We start from the raw sequence: 11,250 nt of genomic DNA on the forward strand, positions 1-11,250 counted from the left end.
AGAGGTGAGAAAGGTAACCTATTTTTTTTTTTTTTTTGGGATTTAAGGGGAGAGAAATGAGGGATGCCAACCGGGTTCCATTCCCCTGTTTCAGAAGTTTTATTTTTGGGATTTGACCGGCCGACGGTGGCCGGCCGGGGTCAATCCGGCCGAAACGGGTTCGGCCGGAGATGGGCGAACGGGGGGCCGGGCTTCCCAGCCCGAGCTCCCTCTCTTTCCTCTTTTTCTTCCTCTCCTTCTCCTCTTCTTCTTCTTCTCTTCCGCCACCCGTGAAGGTGGGATGGCCGACGGCGGCTGGCCGAGCGCCGCCGCCGAGGGCCACGGTCGGCCGCCGAGGGCCGACCGGAGCCACCAGCCACCCCCCCCCCCTCCCCTTCTTCCTTTCTTCTTCTTCTTCTCCTTCTTCTTCCTCTTCTCCTTCTTTTTCTTCTTCTTCTTCTTCTTCTTCTTCCGGCTGGGTGCTTGTCCTTGCTTTGATTTCCGTGCCTCAAGTGGGGATCAGACCATGAACCGGTTTAGATTATGAACCGGTTCCACCTAATCCTTGTATTGGGTTTGATATGAATTTGAGTGAATAGGTTTGGGTTATGGTTTGGATCTGAGTCAGAAATTGGGGTTAGCCTGATTTGAGTGTAATCTGGTTCGTCAAGATTTAATCTAATCTGGTCTGGTCAGACCTGGTTTGGGTTGGGCTAGGGACCTGTTTTTGGGCTGAGTTGGGTCTGATTGGATTTGTGGGCTGGTTTGGTTTGGGCCCGAGATCTGATTTGGACCTGTAATCTGGTTTGGTTCATTTGGGCCTAATCTGTGTTGGGCCACAATTGGTTTGGGTCTAAAGAATTCTGATTTTTGGGATCTAGTTTACTTATTCTTGGATCTATGAACTTAGGAGTTTAGGGGATTGGAATTAGTTTAAATTATGTTTCTTAATTAATTAAATAATTAATATTTATGTTTAATCAGGGGTTCGTGATATCTGTGGCAGGGATTTTTAAGCGAGCCCAGGTAGGTAACCTTGCTCAAAGTATGATTTACATGTATTATGCATATGTGTATGATTATTTCCAGCATATTGATATGTTTTATATTCTTGGCATCATTATTATTTAGAAGCATGTTTTTGACTGGAAATCGATCATCTGAAAATCTATTATGTAGATATTGGTTTTGAAAACTTATGTTTATATTAAGTTTGATTATTGGAAATTGTGGATGTGATTTTGGAGACCGCGTGACTATTGTCTAGGATTCCCGCCAATGGGGTGGAAACGTTGGCCCTGTCGACTTGTATGAGGAACTAGTTTCGGCACTATGGGGTGTTTTGGCTCTGCGGAGCATGCTCTGAGGAGCAGAGATTGGGCACCCTGGGGTGCAGCACTGCGGTGCAGGGCTCCATTAGGAGCAGAGTGTTGACACTTCGGTGTGACCATGCCACTGGGTGATGTGGCCGTAGTCATGCGGTTTGATCTGTGGATTATGTTATGCGTGATGTGATAGACTGAGATGGTATATATATATTACTTGAGTATCGGATTGGTTTGCGGATCATCATATTTATTTTGTGCACATGATCTGTAGTTACATTGCATATGCTTTAATACATGTTATCGTGACTTTATGCATGTTGTTACCTACTGAGCTGTTGTAGCTCATACCTGTTTTTGACATAATTGCAGGAGATGATTGATGGGGGATTCGGGAGGAGAGGACTTATGACACTGGACATAGATAGATTTAGATTCATTTTGTCATAAGTAATTGATCTTGTAAATAAATGTTATCAACTTTATTTGAGACATTTGAAATTGAATTATTGATTTGATTATCATAAATGATAGATTTTTAGTATTGATATTGTGATCTGATGTTGTGACTTGAGTGTCTGATTATTCAGCCTTGCACGCCCGTGCGGTCCGCCGTGCGGGTGTGCGGCGTCTGGCGCGTCCCGGGCCTAGGTTCGGGTTCGGGGCGTGACATTCTCTCTAATCCACCTCTTTTCTTTTTGTCAGGACGGCTCAATATATTTGGAGGCCTAAAACGAACTCACTAAGATTTTTTTTTTTTAAATGATGAAAAAAGTAAAGCTGGAAAGTTAACTACATACATCATAGCCAATTTGATTTTATTCAAATTTCACAGCTTAAATCCTAGGATTTGATTTTGAACATCAGTTAATTTCCTGGCTTGTTATTCCTTCTTCTGACAACTCGTAATGGAATTTCCACATCCAACTTTTTATGGCCCCAACACATACATACTTGTAAACACATTATACAAAGTAAAAACAAATTTAGTATAATATAAAATGATATCTGTAACAATCCAGGACCTCATCCAAAATGGCTAGCCGTAATGTATTATTTGAGTTTCTTGATCCTGTATAAGTACCCAAGATCTACCCAGCAAATAACCGATGTGGGACTAAACATACGCCCGCACGGATCCTCACAGACTCCCTCCATTCAAGTCCTGACGTCCTCGTCAGGCTAAGGGTTCATATCTATTCAAATCAAATCACAAATACCACGATTGACCCGTGGTCAGCCCCAATGGATCCGTGTTGCAATGTTCCCTAGTCCACATAGGTTATGGGCCAGGTCCGCTCTGATACCATTTGTAACAACCCAAGACCTCACCCAAAATGGTTAGCTGGAAGGTATTATTTGGATTTCTTGATCCTGTATAAATACCCAAGATCTACCCAGCGAATAACCGATGTGGGACTAAACACACGCCCGCACGGGTCCTCACAATATCATACATGACAAGGATGCCCAATCAGAACTGATTCAAGGGAACATAAAATCAACATACCTTGAAATTGATCAAAACAATAAACATCAACAAATGGGCAGGTATCTCCCAGCAAGGTAGTTTTCAGGAATATGGGTATACCACAAACTGGACAGAAAACAGAACACGGTGCATATAAATGAGAATTATTATAGAGCTAGAATGACACAAAACGACACTAGTGACAGAATGACACAAGGTGATAGTGAAAAAGGAAAATAGGTGCTTACGGGGGAGAGGTAAATATTCATGAACTACAAATAAGACAAATGTTTTACCAATTAAAACAGACACCAGCTGGAAAAAGGCTCCTTTATACATTAAACAATCCAGGTCACGCCTTATTCTATCTTGCACTAGAATCAGGGGATGTTTGCCCACTCAACCTAAATTTTAAAATCAAAGATACAGAAGGAGTATAATAATTTATACATTAAACAATGGCCGAAGCAACGCTACAATAATTTCATTGACAGGTTGAAGGGACCCACGACAAAGAAGAAAAACAGCAGAGGATAAAAAAAATCAAGAACTTGAGGAACAGATGAGAGGGAACAGAGGATAAAACAACAGATGGAATCTCGAGGAACCGACCAAAAGAATGGCAACCAAATAAAAAAATCAAGAACTTTCCATAGCAGGGGATTCTCGAGACAGGGAGTCTGCTCGTATTACAAAAACTTTATCAAGCATAAAGAATAAAGATTCAAACACCTAAATGAAGGGAAGAGAGGGAAGAACAAAGGAGAGCAGAAACCTCATCAATCTCTTCGACACCAAAGGAGTAAAAACCGTATCTCTATGCCGTAGCTGCCACTCAATAAGGCTTCTTGAAGCTGGAGGACGGTGGGACCATGGACCGCTGACGAGATCGAGAGAAGCCGAGGAGGATTAGACTCCAGAGCGGAGGCCGGAGGTCGGAGGAGTCGAGATGAGCTGGAGAGGAGGTCCAGACTCCGGAGCAGGGGCGGCCTAGAAGGGAAGGGCTGAAGAACTGAAGAAGCACTAGAGTCTGAGGGGAGAGGAGAACTGAAGAAGCCAAGAAGCTTCGGCAAAAAAAAAAGAAGCAATGGTAGAGAAGGAGGGAGAGAAGGGGGAGGAAATGTCCGTTGTTTGTCAATTACCATAGGCTCATAGCCACTGCCCGCCTGTTACCTCACCTCAGTCACCTATAGCCTCGTAGCCTGTCTGTTGTCGGAAACGCATTGTAGCAGTGTAGCCAGGTGGTAGCTCACTGTCCTGCTAGCTTTCGGATGTGAAAGTTGTGCAGTAGTGGGATGGGCTCATGGGCACTGGGCAAAGCGGGGCCTTTCGTGGGCTGGGGGCTTTAGGCGACCGCCTCAGTCACCTAAGGCTCGAGTCGACCCTTCTCTTTGTCGCCACTAGGGATGACATCCTCATGATCCGCAAGCCTCATTGTTGCAACTTCTTCCAACAATGATGATGCTTCTTTCCGGAACGCTTCTTTCCCGAGCCTTTCTCACCATGTGAAGCTAACCATAATTTGGGATGCCTTAGTTGGGATCCTCTACAGTGCACTGTTTGCATCTTAGAGTGCTGTGCAGCATATAAATGACCATCATCAGAAGATGGATAGCCATCAAATAAGATGCGCCATATATGATACATAAGGTCATCTTGTTTGATGGCCGTCCATCTTCTGATGGCGGCCATCAAGTCCTACACAACTCTCTACAGTACAAATTGCGCACCACAAAAGAATCATGCTCCATATTTTTTTGGGCACCGATGCAAAAAAGCATGATGTTAGAAATACATAGGGGTAATTTTGTCTAAAAAAGATTAAATACAAATCGGACCGTAAGAAATTCCAATCTAATTTTTGCAAATCGACCGTGAAAAAAGTTTTTTAGAAAAGTCACCTAATAAACAAAAGATTGAGGACCTATTTGGTGGTTTTTTTCTTTTTTTAAAAAAATAGAATACATAATCCAATCCAAAAAAATATGTTTGGTTATCCTGCTTTTTTATTTTTTTTAACAATTTTCATTATTTCATGAAAAAGTGAGTAAAAAAATTTTGCTTCCATATTTTTTTAAGGTGGGTTTTCACCTTTCTCCCTCTAACCCCTAGTCTTTTACCTAATCTCGCCCTTAGTCCCATCACTGCCGTCCAAGCACACCAGCTCCTTGAGCCTCGCTAGCTATCTCTCCACCCAATGTCGGTCTATCCCTCATCTCTGGTCATGTCGCCGGCCCTATTTCCACATTTTTTTTCTTTTTGCTATTCCATCGACTGCCTCTCTTCCTAAAATCGAGCTCTCCCTCATCCTCGACTATATCGCCGGTCCCATCCTCCCTCCCTCCCTCTTCCTTGTCATTAGCCACATCGTCAACCCTCATTGAAATTTTTTTTAAAAAATTCAAACATATTTTCCGTTCTCGAAAATTTAAAAAAAAAGAAAGAATAGAATTTCTATTTCTATTTTTTTTAATAGGACGGATGAATCAAAATCTAGTATGAGTACATCCACAGAAGTTAGAAAATAAAATATCCCAGAAAGAGTGACAAGGCTGCATCCCCAATCCACAATATTTCACTAGAATAATTGGCAAAAAAAGATGCAACATAGTCCACAATTTTATTTACCTCGAGATAGATATGACTCACCTTGAAAGTGGTATAATATCTTTCGCACACTACCAAATGTTCTGGAGCAAAAAGTGTCTGTCCGTGGCCATGGTATGCCAATGAATCCATCCTATTATGATAGCTGAGTCATCTTTTAAAAGAATGAATCCACCTGCAAGCATAATCTCACATAACCATTCTCTACCCTGATCACTCTCAACTCAGCTCCTGAGATAGTGGTATTAAAGATCCGGTTCCTGCCTGCAGCAATTAGATGTGAGTTAGGACTTATACTCACAAACCTTGTTCCTTCTTGCTCATACTATTATTAAATTTTTTTTTGAAAAAACTCAGGAGGTGGAGGCTCTGCCAAAGCCCCTCCTTGGGCACGGCTCCGGACCGTAAATTTCGGTGGTTGAGTGCTCTTCTCGAACCATTCGTGACGGGCCGGATGTGATAAGTCCAATGTGCGACACTGATGCCGTGGTCCGCGTTGAAAGAGAATATGAGTTACCAACTGCTCGTCACAGCGATTCCAGACGCTGTCGAAAAGCCAAGCGAACAGGCACTAGCACACGTGATTGTTTTCAGACGTGAGACAGAGACAGAGGAAGAGCGCGGTGGGTGATCCAGCGGTGGATACGCTCGAAAGAAGCCGAACCCTTCTTTCTCGCGAAAGATACAACCCCGATTGCCCAACAACCAAGGATCTATGTCCTCAATTAGCAACACCCTCCTCTCAGCTTAAATAGCCACATTCTCTCCTTCGCATTCCTCCCATTCCCGAGTCTCCTCTCTACAAAGGAGACACCACAGCATGACAAGCCACCAGAATTCCGATTCCACTACCTCCCAATTTGATAACTCAAAGAAGAGGAGAAAGCTCCTCCTCCTCCTCGTCACCTCCTTCCTCCTCATTGCCGCCGTCATTGCCACGGCCTCCACCCTCCTCGCCCGCCACGCCGTCACCTCCCACGAGGCCACCGTCTCCCATGCCATCCTCCGGTCCTCCTGCCTCTCCGCTCGCTACCCCGACCTCTGTTACTCCGCCGTCGCCGCCAACCCGGCACTGGTCCAGACCATCTCAAAACCCAAGGACGTTATCCACGCCTCCATCAACCTCACCATCACCGCCATCCAGCGCTCCTTCCGCCACGTTGAAAGGCTCTCCGCGTCCCACGCCAACCTCACCACGCGGGAGCGCACTGCCCTCCATGACTGCCTCGAGATGTTCGACGAATCACTCGACGAGCTCCGCCTCACAGACGCCGACCTCCGGGCCTATCCCGCCGGCAAGCCCCTCCGTCGGCATGCCCTCGACCTTGAGATTCTGGTCAGCGCCTCCATGACCAACCAGGAGTCGTGTTCCGATGGCTTCTCCTACGAGGACGTCGAGAGGCGCCTCCGCCGCGAGATCCTCTCCGGCCTCACGCACGTGACCCACATGTGCCGCAACGCCCTCGCCATGATCAAGAACATGATCGACGCCGACATTGCAGCTGCGGACGTGGCGGCGGACGGCCGGGGACGGCGGATGCTGGGTTTCGACATCGATGAGGAGGGGTTCCCGGATTGGATGGAGAAGAAGGATAGGAGGCGGCTGCTGCAGGCCACGGGGGAGGTGAAAGCGAATGCGGTGGTGGCACCGGACGGGAGCGGGGATTATAAGACAGTGGGAGAGGCGGTGGCTGCGGCGCCGGCAAAGAGCAAGACGAGGTGGGTGATACAAATAACGGCGGGGACGTATGAAGAGAATGTGGAGGTGCCGAAGAAGAAGACGAATTTGATGTTCATCGGAGAGGGGAGGAAAACCACCATCATCACCGGCAGCCGCAACGTCGTGGATGGGAGCACAACCTTCCGTTCCGCCACCTTAGGTCAGTCACTCCTCTAACCATCGCTTTAATCTACCTCTTTTCCATCTCTCCGTTTGATTGACGTCTCTTACATTTTGTTCATAGTCCTTCATAACGTTAGATCTTATATTAGTCCCTCCATACCATTAAATACATATTATAGAATCTTCAAACTTGCATTTGATAATTTGGGGGCAAAATTTTTCCCATCCGAGTTAGAGGGGAAGGGAAAAACCGATTTAATTGAGTTGATCCGGCAGTGGAATTTGAGAATATGATGGATCTAGAATGGGTGTGATGTGGTACTGCCAGTGCCAGTGCACTTGTTTTGTCGCATCAGACGTCAATAATTCCCAACAATTGCTAAACTATGCATTAAAGATCCGGGGCTGGACGTGAGCATGCAGGCGAAAACTCGGGGCGGGTGATGTCTTCTATGTAAGGTGGTCTGTTTGTTTTTTTGCATACGGTCGTGTTCCACGTTTCTTGTCCGCTCTTTACGCGATATGTTTTTGTGGATCCCTCCATGTGACGGTGCGTCTTCTTCTCTTCAAAAAGTTTAAATCCTTTTTTCAACCATGACACAAGGTCAGTTCTGTCTCGTGACTCAATTTCACTGTTTGCTTTACGTAGTAGCATTTGTATAAGCCTTACGCTTACACAGGATCAACCGTAGAAACTAGAAAAGTTCCCTGTAAAAGAAGGTTGGAAGAAAGTGCTGATCACCATGCAATAAAGTTCAGGAAGAATAGCAAGCCCTTGTTTTGCGAGAGGATGCCATGAATCTGTGGCATTATACGGCGTAGAATATAATAAACAGTGTATGTTGAATGCATTTGCAGCTAACAAGCACTACTCATTACCCCTCATTATATAATGAGGCCGTTTTTTTTCTTTTCGTCATCAGCTCCCAATCAGAAATAGGGATGCTGTGCCTTTGTCAACTCAACAGTGAACGAGAGAAACAGATTAGGTTGCATGAGTCCATGATTTCCGGAGAGATTGTTAGCTTTAATGTACGTACCACCAGGAATTAGCTATTCCACTTTTGACAAAGCAACGCTGCAATATATTGATACCAAAGCTCTCAACAAATTGTTGCTGTGCCGAACCGTTTGCTTATCCAATTTTTCCTCAAAAAAGACAAAGCCACGCTGCTTCGAGTCCTACATTCTTGTGTGGGAAGTCGGTGTATTATATAAGAAAGCTGATTACGCCGCAACGCAGTGATCGCAATTAATGGTGACTCATGATGTGGATTGAGTTCCTGTCTCTTAATTTTGATAGATACTTTACATTTAGTGCTTGATCAAGTATGCTGCTGTATAATAATATAAAAAATATAAATATGATCATCTACTACAAAAGGATGCTTAACTGTATAGAGACCAAATATAACATGTTGATTGTCTATGGATTAAACATCAAATGGAATTAAGGCATGCATCTAAAAATTTAAAAGCTAAGTTTCTTTTTTTTAAAAAAGAAAATAAGTGATTCATAATGTGCAGCAAGTATCCACCCGTTACATCATGGATGCTTAAACCACATCAAATAAATAGTTGTTATCAATTAAATCATTAAATAGTTGTTATGTTAAAAAATGCTTACTTCACTAGCTTTCTATAACACCCGAGTCACCGACACCCACTCATGACCTCCTACCCCACCTCGCTGTTCTAGCGGTTGAGGAATGATAAGAGAACATGTTTTTTTTTTTGGTGGTAAATGCGGCAATTTATATAGCTCTAACTTAAGTATATCGTGCCAAATCACGAAAAAATAAAAAGTACAAAGAAGAGAAAATGTCTTCTATAGATGTCCATAGAAAATCTCTGAAATGCCGGGCGATGAAGGAAGCGACCTAGTCTGCTGCCATGTTTGCCTCTCAAAACACATGTGCTGCGGCTGCTGCCTGCAAGCCACCTATCTCCTGAGCCAGCCTATGAATCTCTCTGATGAGAGAATGGCTATCACCATATCTATCCATACCTTGAATCCAGTCATACATGGCGGTTGCCTATTGTTTATTGTTCTTTTAGACCTTATCTCTCATATGTTGCATTGGCCATGCAGCCGTGGTGGGCGAAGGGTTCCTAGCCCGCGGCCTCCGCATCCAGAACACGGCCGGACCGTCGAAGCACCAGGCGGTGGCCCTTCGCGTGGGCTCCGACCTCTCGGCCTTCTACGACTGCGACATCATCGGCTACCAGGACACCCTCTACCTCCACTCCCTCCGCCACTTCTTCCGCAGCTGCCTCATCCAGGGCACCGTCGACTTCATCTTCGGCAACGCCGCCACCGTCCTCCAGGACTGCGACATCCAGGTCCGCCGCCCCAACGCCAACCAAAAGAACATGGTCACCGCTGATGGCCGCGACGACCCCAATGAACCCACCGGCATCGCCATCCACCGCTCCCGCATCACCGCCGCCCCCGACCTCGAGCCTGTTAAGAGCTCGTTCCGGTCGTACCTCGGGAGGCCATGGAAGGAATACTCAAGGGCTGTGATAATGGAGTCGGAAATCAGCGATGTGATCGATCCCGCCGGGTGGCACGAGTGGAACGTACCCTTCGGGCTCGACACATTGTATTACGGGGAGTATAAGAACACCGGTGCCGGTGCCGGGACGGCAGACCGGGTCAAGTGGAAGGGATACAGGGTTTTAACCGATGTCCAAGAAGCAAAGCAGTTCGCTCCCGGGAACCTTCTCGGGGGTTCGAATTGGTTGGATTCCACTGGATTTCCCTACTCCCTGGGTCTATCATCTTGATCGGTTGTGTTGGTGTCTCATCTATCTATGCACTGTACCAGCGTTTTCTTCTATATATCTATTACGTGCCATTTTGATGACAATAATTAAGAGCGTTATATATCCTTTTTATGGTGTTCTATCGTATGTATAACAGGTTGTAGTCGGGTTGGAATTGATCTGACCTGCATCTGTTGTAGTTAGTCAACTTCAGTTTTTTTTTTTTTTTTCCCTTTCTTCAATCTCCGTGAGAATTATTTTCAGTTTTTGTGGACAATGTCGGCCGGTTACAATTAAACTCAGGTTCGTAGTTCTGTTGTCCCTTCCGTGCTTTATCCAGCTACCTTGACGTTTCCTCTTCCTCTGCGACGACGGTCATGTGAATTTTTTCTGGTTTTCCTCGTAACCCGGAGCAGAAGGCCCAGTTGACGGTCCAAGGCCCAATGTGGCCCGTTTTGGGCATCTTTGATGTGAGAATTTCAGAAACAAAAACTCCATTCAATCCTACAGAGTAGCAAGAATATTATAATAAAATCTTTGCTTTAGGGTGGGATGGTCATAACTCGTCTACAGAAGTATCGATATTATATTCTGGGAAAGAAAATACCAGTTATTACCAACATGTTGCTTAATTTTATCCCTTTTGTAAGCATACCCTACTTTTTTTTTGGTAGACGTACCCTACATTTTAGGGTATGTTGTAAACGCACCCTGCTTCATTATGTGCGCATCTTCTAGTTTCAGAGCTCTTACGGAGAAAAAGAAAAGGTGAACTAACTGAAGGTGGCAATGACATTTATCAATTTATACAAATTCCATTTGATCATAAAAAATTTAAAATAAATGAGAGAAAATACACATCCAAAGCCCATAGTCATCCATCAGATGATTAATGGGACCACAACCATTCTTCCAAAACTTGTCCCCCTTGGAGTAATCGTATTGTCTCCCATATTGAAGGTGTAGAGTCAAGTTTTTCGCATGAAAGACCATAATGTATTGCCCAATCATATCTTAAGTTGCTTTGAGAGATGTGTCATCCTATGCAATCGCGTATCATCCAGCATCATTAGACTTGATCGCCATCTCAAAGGGCAATCAAGTGATTGCACTTTGGAAAGATCATCACGCGAGTGAACATTAGTTTGTTTCAAGCTAGTGTTTGAGGATGAGCGACACCTTTGGATAATTGGGTTGTCACATTCCTTAATTAGAGTGCTCGCTCGGTCAAAACCTATATTGGTGTATTGACACCA

The 11,250-nt window shown here is 44.8% G+C and overlaps 1 protein-coding gene and 1 long non-coding RNA gene across 2 annotated transcripts; both read left to right on the forward strand.

Moving 5' to 3' along the window:
• Positions 1-393: 393 nt before the first annotated feature.
• LOC120113280 lies at positions 394-1,852 on the forward strand. The gene is made up of 2 exons (XR_005515163.1): positions 394-1,005; positions 1,677-1,852. It is a non-coding gene; the product is annotated as an uncharacterized LOC120113280 (long non-coding RNA).
• A 3,488-nt stretch (positions 1,853-5,340) lies between these two features.
• On the forward strand, positions 5,341-10,217 carry LOC103714834 (pectinesterase-like). The gene is made up of 2 exons (XM_008802260.4): positions 5,341-7,262; positions 9,318-10,217. Exons 1-2 carry the CDS (start codon positions 6,203-6,205, stop codon positions 10,013-10,015), a joined length of 1,758 nt encoding a protein of 585 aa, XP_008800482.2. The 5' UTR covers positions 5,341-6,202; the 3' UTR covers positions 10,016-10,217.
• Positions 10,218-11,250: the final 1,033 nt, after the last annotated feature.

The sequence above is a fragment of the Phoenix dactylifera genome, chromosome 15 (genome assembly GCF_009389715.1).
Source record: "Phoenix dactylifera cultivar Barhee BC4 chromosome 15, palm_55x_up_171113_PBpolish2nd_filt_p, whole genome shotgun sequence".
Taxonomy (NCBI): domain Eukaryota; kingdom Viridiplantae; phylum Streptophyta; class Magnoliopsida; order Arecales; family Arecaceae; genus Phoenix; species Phoenix dactylifera.

Coding starts and splice junctions, on each gene's coding strand:
- LOC103714834 (XM_008802260.4), top strand. CDS start 6,203: ATGACAAGCCACCAGAATTCCGATTCCACTACCTCCCAATTTGATAAC. Junction 7,263..9,317: donor CTTCCGTTCCGCCACCTTAG/GTCAGTCACTCC, acceptor TTGGCCATGCAG/CCGTGGTGGGCGAAGGGTTC.